This window comes from Halyomorpha halys, unplaced genomic scaffold (genome assembly GCF_000696795.3).
Source record: "Halyomorpha halys isolate HHAL.00 unplaced genomic scaffold, Hhal_1.1 Scaffold654.1, whole genome shotgun sequence".
In the NCBI taxonomy this organism is placed as follows: Eukaryota; Metazoa; Arthropoda; class Insecta; order Hemiptera; family Pentatomidae; genus Halyomorpha; species Halyomorpha halys.
The window spans coordinates 317,765-336,169 of NW_027108478.1; the positions used below are offsets into that span (position 1 = coordinate 317,765).

The window sequence follows — 18,405 nt, forward strand, 5'->3', positions numbered from 1 at the left end:
ACTTATTTTTTTTATTTTTTTTTTTATTTTAGTATGTATGAGATTATTCATCAATATTACCTATTGCCCACAACTGTGTGGCAGATTTTAATATCTATCAATAAATAAATCTATCAATTTAAAAAAAAAAAAAAAAATACATTAAGAGCTAAGGTATCCCTACTTTTCATGTTGTCCAAGTCAGCCTTCACGTTACACTTCATTTTAATCCTCATGCCAAGGTGCGTGAAAACCTCACTCTGCCAGTCAGCAAATCTCGCTCTGTTAGTCTTACCTATCATGAGAATTCCATGAGTTTTGGCTGTGACTATCCTCAGCTTCTTTCTCCAGCACCATCCTCCTAACAGTAATTTTGCTTCATATCAAAATATTTTCTATGCTACATTGGATATTAAATGATAAAAATGCCAAATACTAACCATCTTTGTCTCATTAAATGTAATACTCTTAAATAATGAACTTTAATACTTAATAGAATGAGTCATCAAAATTTACCATTATTCTTGCTAATTAGGAAATAACTTTATTTGAACGCACATGGGATCAACAATGAAAATATTTCGGTGGTACTATTGTAATTATTAGGCTTGTATCCAAGGGTTCTTGCCAATGCCCCCCGGGAGCCGATAAAAAAAATTATGTTGTTTTCCGCTTTTGTTCTGCATTTAGTCAAGTGTTTTCATTTACCAATCTATTTGGTTTTTCATGAATAAAAGGAGAAAACATTGTTGATCGTATAAAATTTGTTTAAATATATTGAAAAATTACAGCAATGTCACCCACCAATTCTCAATTTTTTGAACGATGTACCAACGCCCCGTTCAGAAAGAGTATCATCTTCAAATTGCTACACCAAATGGTTGCTTAACTATGTTGTTTAACCGAATGCTAAAACAAAAGTGAAGGTCATTTTGTTTAAAAATTCAGTTTATACGTAATAATTTTCATTATATATATAAAATAAAACACTAATTTATATCTATATTTAAATTGTATACTTTTGATAAAATGGTTGAGTGGAGTCCCAATTACCTGAAATTATTGGGACCAGACCTCACTTTGGTTTAAGATTTTTTTAGATTAATCGAAATTACTCTTAAAATAGGTTTAAATGTGTAATTACTTAAATATTATTACGTGTGATTTCATAGTTTATTCTTTAATGTCTTATAACCAAATCTCGAGGTAAATAGATGATAAGGGATAGATGCAGTAGTGCAAGTTTTTCTAAATTAGAATCCAGATAAAACCAATGTTGTTCTGGTTTGAGAGCTCTTGAAAAATACTACTGACTGGAAGGACGCAAATAAATATCATAAAGATTATTTTTATTTTCTACTTAGTGATTGTTAGCTGACAATCAGCATACAATTTTATACGAACTTTTAAAGTCTAACAATTTTAAGGTCACTGAAAATATTCGAGAGCCAAAGTGAGGCACTGGCGTAATGTTCCTGCTTCAAGGCAGACGTTGTTTTCTTCGAAAAAGCATTGACTGGTTTTTCAAAACCAATGAAGTTCAGCTATAGAAAAATTAGTTCAGTACATTGTCTAATTTGTAATTTTCAAAAATGTTATTTATATTACTTAGTACCTTTGTGGTTTTATCACTTTCACTTAAGATAGTACATATAGTAAGGGAAAGAATATCGATCGTGAAAAATTTCTACATCGAGTTTTCGACGAAAATTTGGGGTTCTCTGAGTCCGAATTACCAACTCTCGCAAAATTTGTGCGAACATCCTACCTGAAAAATGAAAAGTTGATTAAACTGAAATTACATATTTAAGGCGGGTTACGATAGCAACTTTTTCGATAAAATCATCCGACCGAAAGTAACACTTTATATAATTGATTTTCACATTTTTTCGATTTTCTCGGTAGCTGTTCTAAAGATTTTGATTAAACCTGGCATATCTAGTTACAATTAAATGATCTATAATATAAGCTAGGTCTTATCCTCACTGAAATATTTTCACATAACTTGTGGTATTTCCGAAATTGGCCTTCTCTGAAGTACCTTTAGTTTTATTTGTTTAAAATAATTAACCGTTTCACATTTTTATCAGTAATGAAGAATAGGTAAATATGAATTAGAAAGATTTGATAAGTAACTGGAGATGAAAGTAAAAATATTTTTTATACTATTATATACCATTGGAAAGCCTAAGATTTTAGAAAAAATAATGGTTAACATAGACAGTTGAAGGTAACAGAGAAATGCATAAGTAAAAGGTTTGTTTTAACACCAGTTCTAAATGTCGGGGGCATGTGCAGTACGTTTTCTGTTTCTGTAGTGTGATAATGTTTTTTTTTATTCCTATAGTAATTAAATATATAGTTTTCATTACACTTAACCTATATATGAGCCTTTCAGTTGCCCAGATGACTAACTTTATAGAATTATTCTTAGTATTTTCAATATTGATTCTATGACAATGTAGTACTGAATAAATGGTAAAATAGTAGAATGTAAATTTTGGCAAACTGTTATATTTTTATTATATTTCTGTCACACTTGTGCAAAAGAAAAATGGTTACATTTTACAGCAAGAAATATTAGTAAAAGTACATTCTGAAAACCGTTGTAATTGGCATCAGTCAGTTTTTCAACTGAAAGGCTCATTGTTATTACTCATGCCACAATGAATAATATAAAAATATCTGTTCCAAAACAAGCTAAGATTAATTTCAATTCTAAGTAGAGTAGTAAGTGAAAGTTGTGTGATCGCCATGCTGCACTAGATTTTTGTTTCTTTATATTCCAAAGAACATATCCTGATTTCAGTTTTGGACTTAATTATATATGATAGTTTTTATATCATCTTAAGTTTTTTGCTTTTCTCTTCATTTGTTGTTCCTTTGTTATTATCACTGTACCTTAATTGGTTTATCTGTATTATTAGATAACTATTTTCTCTCAATTATCTTATTAATGTTTTTGTTTCTTTTGTGTATTTCTCACCATTTATTTTTTGAGGCCTGTTTATTAAGCTTTTTATTGTATTTACGTTTTGTGTATACGGATGATTGGATAGGTAATTTTTTTTTTTTTTTTTTTTTTCGCACCCTCCATTAATAAGGAAAGGAAATCAGGGTACATGGAAAATGTGTAGGTTGATGTTATGCATCCTTTTACTACCAGGGGTATTTTAAGGTATTTATTCTATTGTGCACTGTGTGTGTATAGTCGAAGGCGCCAAGTGCGCGTTGATACTATGTTGAGCGGGGAGGGTCCGCTTTGCTGGTGGTGGATAGGTAATTTAAAATGTTTTTACTATTTGTTGGTTTTTCTTACCATTTTGTTTTTATTAATCACATGTCAAAATATCTAATATTGTTGTTTAGAGAGAGAAAAAGTAGGAACATTAGTCCTATAGGATGGTGAAAATGAAAAAATTAATAGTGTACATTATAAAGTAACTAAATTATGACAAAGTATTTTATATGGAGTAACATATGTTACTACTAATAAAGTAAAAATGTAAATAACTGTTATGTATTTTATAAAGAAATATTTGCAATGTATATTTTATAGTCATGGTAATTTATGTATACTATAGTAATGGTAAAATTTCAGATATATTATCCTGAAGATGAGGAAAGAACCCCAAAACGTAAATGAAAGAAAAAAAATGTGAAAAATATAGGAAGGATTTCATGATAAAAATCTTATTTGGAAAATAATGATTAACCTCCCAATTAAAAAACACTGTATAAAATAATGATTGTATTTACAAAATTATATTAATTAATGAAATTAATACAACATAGTAAGGAGGTGGGCAATTTCACAGCCTTTAGCGATTTACCCTATGTTGATCTGTTTTAATATTATCCTCTTTTATATCTTTACCATAGCCATCAACATTAATTTGTTTGTTTTCTCTTAAATAAATGCGTTGTAAAGTGTAGGACAATTAAAGGGAGTTTTTTGAATTTTTGTCACAGACCGCCAAAAGATGGCGTTCTTTGACCATAACATAAAATTTAATGTAAATACTAGGATTCTATTTGAAAGAGACAAAAGCTCCTTCAAAATGCGCACCTTTCATTTCATTTTTGCCCAACCTGTTAGAGCGCAATATAAAAAGGGCCCAAGTTCGGTTTTCTGTAAAATGCGTGAAGAATTCCCTTCTATTGTTTGGTTTGATGACAAACCTGGCATTCTCAAAATAGTTTCACTTATATCACGTCAATTCTTGTGGACATGGTGACAGTTATAAGGATGTTTTTTCCATTTTCGCAGAGACCCGAAAAGTATTTTTTTGGTTTATCAACTTACGTTGGTTAAAAATGAAGTGTAGTGTTCATACTTTGTTGAAAATTCTGTCTGCTTTTATTTCATATCGAAGATTAAGCATCGAAAAATGCTTAATTTTCTAGTTATGAAAAATAGAAAAGGTTTGAATTTTTTAATTTTATTTTTTGCTATTTTTATTCTGGAACCGACAGGTGAGGTGGCAAATCTGAAATTCGGTTTCCGCTTAACATGTAGAATAACTGAGAAAAAAACATGTATGATATTTTTTTTTTTTTTTCTCGGAAAACTCGTTTTTGACTGGACTATGAGGTGAAACAGAAAGCCATTTTCGAAGTGCGCTGAGCCAACCTCGTCTGAAAATACTTCTGGATGGTAATGCTAAAAAAAAAGATGCTCCATCAATTTTGGAAGAAATTAGAAAACTTATTGTTACTAAAAACTTGGTGAAACACTATGAAAAAAACATAGAGGAGATAGATATTAAATTAAAGTAGACCTAGACTGAACACAACTTCGTCAAAAGTTGTAAAATTGTTCAGAAATAGCAATTTCAATTTTTTCATTCAAAATAATATTTTTTGATTAATAATTAAAAGATATGCTCAAATTATAGATATAGTAGCTCTACTGTGAAGATTTTTTTTTTTTTTGCATATTAGTTTTCAATTTATTAAAATATATTAATAAATATAATTAATATACTAAATTTTAAGTTAACATATTTTCTGAAATAAAATGGTTTACCTGCAGCATACTAAGGCTAGTAATTTAGTTTTATGTAGCCAATCCAAAATCAAACAACATATAACAACACACATACTCTTATCTTTTGCATTTTGAAAATGCTTCATTTCCTAAGCATAAGTTCTGTACTTTTAGTCAATAATTTTTCCCCTTTACAATTTGTTAAGCATAGGATTATCTATTGTATACAATATTTTTGGCATTTGACGTCATCAAACTTTTTATTGATCTACCTAACACTGTGTACAATCATTCTTTATGCTCTTATCACTAATCAATTTAAAAATTGTATTTTTTAATTTGAGTTTTCATTCCATTTCAGAAATGGCTGTGAAGGCCTAGTGACAACAAGAATTACAACTTTGCCTTATCCACCTTTGTATCATCCAATTAAGGGAGAAGTATTGTATTCATTTACAAACTTTTCTGATGAAATGTCAGCAGCTCCTCCAAAGGCTTTAGTATCTCAAAACGACGGAAGGATTCCTATTGATCTTTCGAGCCAACAGGGGAAATTTGGATGGTCTATGGTTGGCCAGGAATACTTACCTTATATAATAAGGGGAGGAGAAAATTTCTGTGCTGTACGAATTATTGAAACTCACATCTTGAATAAACATTTTGGAGTTCTCCATTCAGATATATATTCTTGCACAAGTATCAGAAGTTATTACTTAACAGAATCTGAAGCGGACCTATTAACTAGCATCAATCAAGAACATTGTGAAGGAAGATATGGAAAAGCTGAGTTTGGCAGAAAAGATTTAATTGTAAAGATGGAGGATGTAGGAGAGTTTTACAAATTCCTTAATTTCTGTTATAACAAACTAATTAGTCCACATACCATGGCAAATAACACTCAATGTGGCTTCCTACGTATAAATGGAGAGTCTGTCATAGCTTACACTGTCAAAGATGGTGAAAAGTACGTACCATTATTTTATTTTGATGGTGTATCAGATTCCCTTAAGACATATACAAAAACATTGAATATCTGGGAATTAGCTTACTTAAAATTTTGCTGCAAAATACAAGGAATTAAAAAAGAATTTCTTGAAAATAGCTGCAATTCTGTGGTGAAATTATCAGATCTTAAAGTCAACTTCCCTGCAGAAACTAAATTTGAGGAATTTTGGCTTCACAAACAAGCTGATGGGTATTTATTAGGGGATAAGATCTGTCCAAAATAAATATGTTTGTTTATTTTTACCTCTTTGTTGTTATTTGTTTATTTAAGTCCTAAAACCTGATTTACCTCAGTGTAATTTTATATAATAGAGATATAGTATCATTCCTATCTCAATGTTTTTTTAACTCGTTAATGTGCCGAACAAGGAAGATCGTACTTATATTGATGTATTAGAATAATTTTTTTTTTTTTTCACTGTGGGTTTATAATCATACTTTTAACGACTAGAGTGTCTAACATATTAGTTTATACTTTATTTTATATATTGATGTTATTGGTCAAATTATTTTTATTTATTTGATTTCATACTTTCTTATGTTAAATATTATAAAGTGAAATATAGTTTTATTTGTAGTTTATAATTGTACTTTCTTTTTTCATTGTATTTAACTGTAAATATATCATAAACATAATATTGATGTTTTTCATAACCTTTTCATGTTATTAAAATACTACTTATTTTATTAGATTTAAATTATGAGAGTAGAAACAATTTTGTGCCCAATGTGTTTTAAGTTTTCAAATCCTTCTAAATTCAATGCAACCAAGGAATGGTGGTAGTGTACTAAGATTAACTACTGATAATCTTCAGATAAACATTTTTATTTATTGATTTCAACTCAAAACAACATAACAATGATGTAATAAATTAATAATAATAATAATAATATACAATAGTAATTGCACACAATACAGTAAAATATATATGTATATATATATCGAAATTTGATGAAAGTAACTATCATGATTTGTTCTAATTGAAGTCGATTGATCCGATTCATTTTATTTTTATTGCCCTCACAGAATGCTCCTTGTATCAAGTCCTGTTCATAATATTCTGAAGCAGATACACAATTAATATTATTGTTTTTCTGACATCTATTTTTTTAATAAGACTTATAGGGAGTAACATATGGGACTAAGGTGTGATACAATGAATCAAAGGACCTAATTACTGAATTAATATTTAAAATATTTATTTATTAGTCATTATTGGTAGCGTTTTTATTCTAAACGATTTTCAACATAAAATATTGTTTGAAACAACAAAAAACTTTAAAATACTTGGAACATTCTAAGTTTTGTTGAATTATTACATCAATTACAACAATAAAATCGAACATAGAACGTGATATCTAATGTGTTAAACAAATATTAGTTTGAACATATTATATAAACTAACATAATTGTAAATTTTCCTAGCGTAATGTATAATTTTGATGTTTGTTATATACTTTTCATGTTATTAAAATACAGTGTAATCGTGGTAGTAGACAAAAATCATTAACCACTGGTTTTTATTTATTAATTTCAACTCAAAACTTTATAACAGTACTGTAATAAATATATAATTATTATATTTAAGGTAATAATATTAATATGACATTCAATACAGTAATATTTATTAAGATGACTGACAATTATTGACTGTACTATTTATGAAAAAGGCATGAGAGGGAGCAGTACTCAGTCCTATCTCTTCTAGACGTGATATAAAATTTAAATATTAGAGGGGAAGATCCACCAACCAGCACCTCTTCAGTCTTCTACGGACTGGACGTTATCGGGTATTTTGTGGTTATGGCATTTATTAGAGTATTAACTGACGTACTACAATATAATAATACTATAACATTGCAGCAGTACAAAATCAGTTAATTTTTTTGTGGGATTACACCGTTCTTTCTTTAGAGTTTGAATCGCTCGTGAATTTATCAGAATCTAAACTTATATTACAATCAACGTCTATATTTTTGTTAATGCCACATTCTAGTATATATTCAATGTTGACCAATTTCTCTTTGTATTTTTACATATATTATCTATAAAGTAAGGATCTAGGTCAGGTATCAGAAAAAGCGTGATCATAATATATTTTTATAGAAATTTTAAAAATCTATAAAATCAACTTATTATGTTGCCAATAATACATTAGGCTTGAGATTAACTTGACGCTCTTAACAACTTGATAAGGAGTTTATGGAGTTTTTATATTCATTGTCCATCAAAATTTTTTACTAGAAAACAAAGGTCAGGCATAGTGAAGAATAATTTAGAATAAATAATACGAAAGTATTTACCCGCTAATCAATTAGAAGTTAAAAAAGGCATAGTTTTTAATTTTTTCCCCTTTGGAATGCTTAATAAAAATACTGTTGTATCTTCAGCCTGAAAGAATTAAATCTATTATTAGTATGAAATAAATTTCGATGACCCCAACTTATTTACAATACTAAGGGCTGCGTTTGTTAATTAAAATGTGTTGTATTGCGATCAAAAATGTTTAAAAAAATTTAATTTCTAACTGCAAATAAGATTCGAAAAAAAATATCTATCTTGAATTTCGTAAGTTCATGATTTTTGAAGCAATTTCAACTGAAATATGAAATTCTATAATTCTCAATCCTTTCGTATCACCTTAACTATTGGCTTAAAAATAAAATGTATGGAACAATTTTCATAGAAGTTCCATAATACATTAGGTTTGTGTCTATGGTAATGTTTGTGATCAAATTCTTAGTTTTTTGGTTATTAACAAATGCTGAAAACAAATAAGTTTCTATCTTTCCGCGTCATCTTTTGAAACTCTACAGAAAGGCTAATGTACCATTATGATAAGTTTCTGCTTCTTTATTAATGTTGGAATATATTCCTAAATTTACTTTGTGCTATTATGTTCTAATATATCTTTTATTTCGAAATATATAAAGCGTATTTTTTCATGACCCCCTTCCTAGTCATTTCTAACATGCGGGGAGGGACTATCGAGAGGTGACCAACCTTGTTCTAACCATTGTGAGGGTCAAGTTTTTCATATCCGCCACGAAGTGAAAAAAGCCCATCCCTCAGGTCGGATTCGAACCGGCGCCGCCCGCAGTTTTCAAGTGCTAAGACCTACGCCTCAACAACCTGAGCTACGGATGGCCCCCGGAAATATCAATCATAGGTTCAGATTATTTGACAAGGCAATTATAGGAAAGTAGTGAAAAGTTTAGGTGTCAATTGTGGTATCCCTCCTCACCCACCCCCCTCAAGTTCTTTTTGGGTCATACAAGGTTCTGAGATTTGCTGACAGATATTTTTCAAAAACTTCTTTCTTTTCCTTTTATGCAAACAAATCTCAAAATCTGGGTTTTTTTTTTCACCTTTATCTTGAAAACTATCTTTTTTTATCGAGAAAATATTTCTTTACATTACAGTAAACAAAATGTTCCAACTTTCATGTTTGTAAGATTTTTCTCTAAGATTAACTACTTATGACCAAGAGCGCCCTACAGTAAATGCCATATTCTTAAGAAATGGCATAAGCGTGATATAGGTTTTTTGCGCATATTATATTTAAATTTCGACCAGGTTGCGACGCCGTCAGAATTTCACCGTAGGATTTTCAATTTACATTGAATAGTGTCAGGGCTATAACTGAGAGCCAAGACACTATTTGAATCTTTGTTTATTTGCTTAATTTTAAATTTGAGTGTTATAAAATTGTTTAGTAAAGAAATTATAAATGTTTTTTAAGTTTATAACTGTCGTAGAAACCCGCTTATCAATTGTAGTCTAACTAATATATCAGGTAAAAATTAAAATGCAATCATGATGAAGTTAAGTTTTTATATCAATTTCAAAAGATTTAAAAAAAAAAACTTCGCACATGAGTGATTTAATTTAAGTGAACCGAGACCTGTTAATATAAAACTTCATTAGAGTGCTACCAATAGGTAGTTTCTCTATGCGCCTGTATCGCATACAATAACATACACAAAATTTACTAAATGTATAATTCTGTACAGTTGTAAATTCCAATAAAGATAATAAAAAAAAATTAAGTGAACAAAGAATATTAAAGTTTTTAATAGTTATATTTCTTATTGTGTTCCTTATTATTTATTTTGTTTTTGATTTTATTGATTTACTTTAATTTTCTTAACACCAATTGTTTAGTTATTTTAATAATAAATATCTACTCTTTCAAATTCATTTTATTTTATATCATCTTGATTTATTAATTACATTGTCTTAATTTATTTTTTATCTTTCCTATATATAAATGGTGAGATTGAATATTTACAGCTCTAATACTCATTGACCTTAAGTCTGGCAGATTATTATTATTATCTGAGTAAAATATTATTATAAAAAATAATTGTCCTAATTTCTTTAGGACAAGTTCTCAGTCTTACCTGAAGAAGCATAGCGCGACCGAGCGACGGCAATGGTCGTTGAATTTGATATTTCATGATCTGAATAAGCTTCAAACATGGGGTTTACAATTGAGTGTCTTTATTGAACATTTGAAGACAAATGAGGATATTCAACTATATTAAGGGGTCATCACCGTCTCTTGGTTATGACGGCCTCATGCTATTGGTCGGATGTGTTCCACACCTTTCCTAAATCTATCTTTGTTATTGAAGTGAAACTTCTTAAGAAGCGGTAGATCAAATTTTCTTGGATTAGACGAAAAAGAGCAACACTTCTCCTTCTACGCGCATTTGTCGCATGTAGACTTATTACGTACTAGACCTGAGAACTTTATAAATAATGTATTTACAAAATAAATTTAAGGGTTATTTTACCTAATTATTTTGTGAGGAAATAATTTCAAATGAAATAACTTCCTTTATTTATTTCTCAAAATAAAGCAATATTTAAATCCATGAATACTTGAAAAAAAAACTCCATTACGCGGAGATAGTTTACAACCATCGCTGCAACTTTTACAGTATTTTACAGTATTCACTGGCATATCGGCAACTATCATACACCATTCATTAACTACGACAATCGGTGCTGTGGCTGTACAGTGTCACCGTGTGAACAGGTTTTAACAGTGACTTTACCTCCGCTATTTGTATTGTCAAAAATCACACCAGACCCTGTCCGACAAAACGGCCATGAACTATCTACTGATACATTGTCATGACAGCTATTATCATACAGTTAATACCGCGGAAGAGGCTACGACAGATGTTAACAATCTCTATGTAGTTTATTTCCAATATTCATGGAATTTTAACTTTATGTCAGAAATTGTTTCATTTAAATGAATAATTATTCCAAGAATTATATGCAGGTAGTAGTTTAAATTTAAATCTCATTTTATAATATAATTATTTTGTGATATAACCCTTTAATCCATTTTATAAATAAAGTGAAACTTTAATATAACGGACTCCGACGAGAAAGACAATTCTGTCTGTTATATAGGGATTTTCGTTTAGAAGGTATAGATGTAAAAAGAACAAGCACATAAAATAATAGAATTATATTCGTTTCGTCTCAAACTGTGATTAAATTCACCCCAAAACTAAGTTAAACGATTTCTATATTATCTAAAAAATATGTGTATATTATTTTTACTTGCATGAGAACAATTTTTTTAAATGGAACGTGGAAAGAATCTTATATTGTTGCCAAATTAGTTTTTCCACAAAGCAAATACACTGCAGCTCAAAGATAAAAAGATTTTTTGATTCATATTTGAAAAACACTGCAGATAATTACTTGATGTTTGATTATTAATTATACCAGTAAAAAAAAGATGTTTCAGAATCATTATATAAACCCAAAAATAAAAATGGAAATTGGCGGATGGTATAGTCGAATTACAAGGATCATCTTGGTGGAAACTTGTGACTATGATACCAAATTAAAAGAAAATCCAGTAGACTTGGCGAAAAGTGTACGATTGTCGGATGGATTTATTTATTCAATATCGAATTTTATGTATCGTGTAAACATAAATCTTTAAAATTTTGAGGTAGGAGGGGAGGGGGTTGGTTTGTTTACAGAAACTGATTACTGGCAATAACAAAGTGTCTCGTGAATTGTTACGAGCTGTATACGAAAATTCCTTGAATGAATGATTTACCTATCTAATTATATATACACCAAAAAATAAGAACATATGTTCACTTCCGTGTTGTCTACTTTAATAACATTTGATTTCTGAATTTTTTCAGTAATTCGACACTAGAATTCATTTTTAATGAAATCACTACATGCATACGTATATTACATTTGTAATGCATACTTTTTATTCAATAGTCATTTTCAATAATGTTCTTATATATTAGGTAAAAAACAGTATTAGATGTGCACTTTGTCCCAAAATAAATGATCCACAAATTTAGTTCTGGAATAGTATTTATAACTTTCTTTCGTTATAGAGGAGTGAAAAGTACTGTTGGGGAATAAAATTGGTGTCCGCGTCCGGACTGGAGGGGTTCCGTCTAATTTGTTCTATAGAACAGGGGTGGCCAACTTTTCTGTATATAAGATCTACTTTTTATCTTATAAGCGTGTCGTGATCGACTTATCATAGGAGTAGACTAAGGGGGAAGAAGGGGTGTGAAATGCATACTATCTTTATATACAGTGTTTCAGTATCAGGTGCATTCCAGCGAGGTATGGGTGGATAAGTAATTTATATTTATAAATCAAAACTATTATTTATTCATTAAATAACTTATTAAGTTTTCGAGATATAGACTCGAAGAAAATAAATTTCCAGACCCAACTTTTGATAGCAGCATTCCGTACACGCATTACCTAAAAAATCCATCGACCCAGTTTCTCTCGTAATTTAGAAAATTTACATTATACAATTATTTTTTCATACTTCTTAATAAGGAATAAAAATAAACTAACAAACATTAGGGTATATGTTAATGGAAATTGATGAATTAAAGAGATATTTCATTTAATTTAGAAAAATTTCTCTTAGTCAAATTTTATTTCCTAATCCTGAAATAATAAATTCTTTAATAAATGCTAGAACATTAGAGGCATTACACCTAATGCACGAGAGTCTAACGCATATTTTTTAATGTCACTTGATTGAGAATTCATTGAACTCCTGTAACCAGACGTGTGGGTGGGGTGTTGTAGTTACTAAAAAATACATTTTTTTTTTTAATGAAAGTTAATTAAAAATTGTTAGAGTGTATATGTTAGAGATATTCATAACCGAAATACAAACCTAAGATGAAAGGTATATCTATCTACCCACTCTTACTAGGTTGTGGGAATTCTAAAAATAATCTAGTGCGGGTTTGAGGCCACAACCTTCAAAACTTCACAAAAAGATTATTAGAAGTTTAGTAAGAAAAAGTCTCGTGGGTAGCAACCACTCTTAAACCATGATAGCAACTAGCTCTTATATTGAAACTTTAAGGAACGGATTTTCACCTAAAATAAAAAGTTAAATATGTGCATATTTATCTAATTATTTTTTCACAACTAATTTACGAAATATGAGAAATATTTAATAAATCTCGAAAATTTATGAAAATCCGATATAAGAGGATTATTTAAGAAAAAATAAAAACTAGCCATAAAAATAAACATTTAAAATTTTGTAATAATTTAAGCGACCAGATTTATATGTAAAATAAAATTTCAAATATGTTCATATATATATATATATGTATATATATATGTTTGTTTATATGTTGACTAATTAATGTGAATATAGAAGAAACAATTTATTAAATATAATACTTAACTCCTCAAAATTATACGAAGTTACTTAACATTTTCAAGTGATAATTACGTCGATCACCGTAGTAATTTGTATATTAATTTTGGTTCGACCATTTTAATGGCTTTTTCTTACTTGATCATGTTAGATAGAGCGTTGGTAAAGGAAAGTAAAACATTTTTATATTGTTCACCAATGGAATTAACTTCAAAACAGTGTAACAGCATTACGTTTTTCGTATACTTTCATACAGGCAAAACCATCGGTTTCCCCACCATAGCGTTGGCCTCGTATTTGTGTTCTAAGTTCATTGTTTCGTTTATGCAGAACCTTACTGATCCATGACTGAGGAAATCTCGAATTTCATTGTATATCATTTTTTAAGTCCGAGTTTTTTTTTTTTACCTGATTGTAGTTTCATTTGGGATGGTTTAGCCCCCGTGCTTTTCTATGAATTCTTTTCAACTATTTATTATTTAATTTATAGTAAGCTATATCAGATCTCACAATACCAATTCTCTATGCCATGATTCGTATTCGTTCTTAATATTTAAAAATACTTCCATTATAAAAAAAAATGTTTTTAATTTTCAACATGATGTTTCTTGTCGACTAATTATGTATTATCCTCCAAAGTTTAGAAAATCCTCTCTATGTGTAGAAATATGAAAAGTGAAAAATGTTTTCTTACTTTTAAATTGAATTATTTCTTTTTTCTTTTTTTTTTTGTCGACTTAATATATCCAAAAATATGTAATATTGAATGATTTTTTGCTAAAACCTTTTCTCTGTCGGGTGATGTCATCAGTTTCATATTTTTGGAAGGATCTACTAACACTCCGTTCAAAAAGCGTATCCTCTTCTTCAAATTGCTACAACTTTTCCTGAAACTTTTTTATTTCCCATTATTGAGTAATGTTTCGATATTTCGAATTTTAGAATCGAGTTTTTTAACCGAATACCAAGTCAAAACTGGTTAGACGAGGTCATTTTGTTTACATATTAATCTCGTATAACATATGAATGTAATTTATTTCAATAAAAAAAAGAAAGAATCTGTATTTTTTTACTCCATTAAATCATTCAATATTGTTGCTAAAATGGTTGAGTGGAGTCCTGATTATCCGAAATTATTGGGACCAGGCCTGTGTTGGATTAAGATTTATTTTTTAGATAAATCGAAATCATTCTTAAAATAAACTTTAATTAGATTAAAATGTGTAATTAAATATTACATATGATCACATAATTTATTATATAATGTCTTCTAAACATAACAAACTCTCGGGACGAATGGGTAATATGAGAGTGGGATGCTGCCTTGTGCAAGTCGTTCTAAGCAGAACCCAAACAAAATCAGTTCAGTACATTGTCTAACTTGCAATTTTTAAAAAATGTTATTTATATTATTTAGTACTTCTGTTGTTTTATTGTTCGTTTTTACTCTTAAGAACATACCCTAATTTCTGTTTTGGATTACATAGGTTCGTAGTTCGGGGACTCCATTGTTGGTTAATAAGATGACTGTTTTAAAAGATCTTAAAATTATATTAACAATATGTCATTTATTAAATAATGATATTAATGAAAAACAAAGTTTTATTCATATTTTTAATTTAGTATGGATATGGTATGGTAACATAGTTTGGAGGTGGACAATTTCACAGTTTTTGTTGATTTTGTACCCTAGGTTGATATGTTTTGATATTGTCATCCTTTATATCGTTAACATATTCTACACTAATAACATCTTCAATATTTTTTCTTTAATAAATGGCGTGTCTTCCAGTAGTGATTAGGTGACATTTTCATAAGCCGTGACTGACGCAATCAAGCGTTGGACAATAGACTACCAAAAATGGCGTTTTTGAACATTAACCTAAAATTTAATATAAATATTATGATTCTATTAAGAAGATACAAAATCTCCTTCAAAATGCGCGCCTTTCATTTCATTTATGCCACCCTTCCACGCCGTTAGAGCGCGATAAAAAAGGCCAATTTTCAATTTTTTTGTGAAATGGGCAAACAATTCTCTTCTACTATTGAAGAATGACATTGTATTCAAGAAAATATGTAAACTTATAGTTATTTTCATTTAATATTCAATAAATTGTAATCTACTAATATGCATAAGAAAAAGAAAAAACAGAAAAAAAAAAAAAAGAGAATTTCCAGTCGTAGAAGATGATTACAAACTGCTTTGAAGTGTACTTAACTAGCTCTAAATTGTAGGCTAATAGACGCCTGGGCCCTGTTTCATAATAAAGTATAAACTAATACTATTAGTCTTGTAGATTTATCTTAATTCAATTACACAGACTTGTACAATAGTAACTTGCACTTTTGTATTTTTTAATTCCTGTAATATCACTAATAGTCATCCCTATCATGAAAAAAATAAGTATTAATATTAATACCACACTAATTTCTACACTTGTACTATGAACTAATACTATTAGCTTTCATTATGAAACAGAGCCCTGTAGGTCCATCAGCCTTGGAATATTGAACTTTCCTCAATATGATTTTCTTTGATAATTCATTGTTTCATTTAATGGTATGTAGGATTTATGTGTCAATCTCCATGCCCAGCTTATTGTTTTACCTCATAGCCCTGTCAAAAACGGGATTTCCTTTGAAAAAAAATATAGAAGTTTCTAGGTTGCTGAATCGGGTTTTTTATTGTGTAAAATATCTTTTGCATTTGAGATCATCACACTGATAACTTTTTGTTGATCTACCTAACACTCTGTATCATCTTTATTTATACTCTTATCACTGAACAATTTAAAAAGTGCATTTTTTAATTTGAGTTTTTTTTCAATTTCAGAAAAGACTATGGTTCCAATGGCTGCGAAGGCTTAGTGACAACAAGATTCACGACTTTGCCTTATCCACCTTTGTTTCAGCCGATTAAGGGAGAAGTATTATACTCAATGACTCACTTTTCTGACGAAATGGGAGCTGCACCTTCTAAGGCTTTAGCATCTCTGAACAACGGAAGAATTCCTATTGATCTTTCGAGCCAACAGGGGAAATTTGGATGGTCTATGGTTGGCCAGGAATATTTACCTTATATAATAAGGGGAGGAGAGAATTTCTGTGCTGTACGAATTATTGAAACTCAGATCTTGAAAAAACATTTTGGCGTCCTCCATACAGACATATATTCTTGCACAAATATCAGAAGTTATTACCTGACAGAATCTGAAGCGGACCTTTTAACAAGCATAAATCAAGAACATTGTGAAGGAAGATATGGAAAAGCCGAGTTTGGCAGAAAAGATTTAATTGTGAAGATGGAGGATGTTGGAGAGTTCTACGAATTCCTCAATTTCTGTTATAATAAACTACTTAGTTCTCATACCGTGGCAAGTAACGCTCAGTGTGGCTTCCTACGTATAAATGGGGAATCTGTCATTGCATACACCGTTAAAGATGGTGAAAAGTACGTACCATTATTTTATTTTGATGGTGTGTCAGAATCCCTTAAGTCAAATACGAAAACTTTGAATAAATGGGAATTAGCTTACTTAAAATTTTGCTGCAAAATACAAGGGATTAAAAAGGAATACATGGACAACAGCTGCAATTCTGTGGTAAAATTGACAGATCTTAAAGCCAACTTCCCTGCAGAAACTAAATTCGAGGAATTTTGGCTTCACAAACAAGCTGATGGGTATTTATTAGGTGATAAGATCTGTCCAAAATAAATATGTTTGTATTTATTTTTACCTCTTGTTGGAATTTGTTTAAGTCCTACACCTGAGTTACCTCAGTGTAATTTTATCAAATACAAGTATATCATTCCTATCTCAATGTTGTTTTTTTGGCATTTTTAATGTGCCGAATAAATAAGATCGTACCTATATTGATGTATTAAAATACATATTTTCTTTTTCTTTCTTTTTTATCACTAGTTAGGTTTATAATCATACATTTAACGACTATAGTGTATAACCTATTAGTTTATGCTTTATTTTATATATTGATGTTATTGGTCAAATTATTTTAATTCATAATTTCTTATATTAAATTGTTATTAAGTGAAATATAGTTTTATTTGTAGTTTATGATTGTACTTTCTTTTTTTATTGTATTTAACTGTAAATATATATTATAATCATAATATTGATATTTGTCTTAACCTTTTTATGTCATTGCAAGACTACTTATTTTTTAAATTTTGAGAGTAGAAAAAAATCTCTTATCCAATGTATTTTTCAGTGTTCAGATCCCACCATTCCTGAGGCCACTTGACGTCCACCTGTTAAAGTTTTATTTGCTAACCTATTTTATAAATTCTTTTATTTTATAGATTCTATAAATGTATACCTATAAAATCTCTTTCAGTTGAAGGTCCACGTTCGCAAAGACCAACAACATCAATATTATATTTGTCCAAAATATACTTCAGTTCTGTAGGTTTGTCCTCCAGGATACTCAAAAGATAATTTTGAACTTGGAGTTGTCATGGCATTTAGAAAGGCCGTTTGTATTAAAGTTAAGTACCGTAGTTTTTCTTATCCAAAAACATCTCCATCGAATAGGCATTGCACTCACTGGCAACATGGGTGACATGGATGGAGACTATATTTTAAGCTGTATTGATCTAAAAAAATATTTAACAAGATGTAAACCAACTCCATTCAAAAGTAAACTTATATTGGGCTGCAAGAGGGAAAATAGCTTAATATTCTATTTCTGTGGCATAGGGAGGAA

At 29.4% G+C, this 18,405-nt stretch overlaps 1 protein-coding gene across 3 annotated transcripts in view; it reads left to right on the forward strand.

Moving 5' to 3' along the window:
* The window catches only part of LOC106685057 (uncharacterized), a 40,659-nt gene extending 22,841 nt beyond the window's left edge, over positions 1–17,818 (forward strand). For 2 of the 3 annotated variants that reach the window (XM_014427534.3, XM_014427535.3), the window contains exon 4: positions 16,514–17,818. In XM_014427534.3, the coding sequence (XP_014283020.1) occupies positions 16,514–17,396 (883 nt within the window). In that variant the 3' untranslated portion in view covers positions 17,397–17,818. Of the gene's footprint in view, positions 1–5,330; positions 6,218–16,513 lie in introns of those variants that run through there. The other variant, XM_014427536.3, reaches the window with a different exon arrangement.
* The last annotated feature ends 587 nt before the right edge of the window (positions 17,819–18,405 follow it).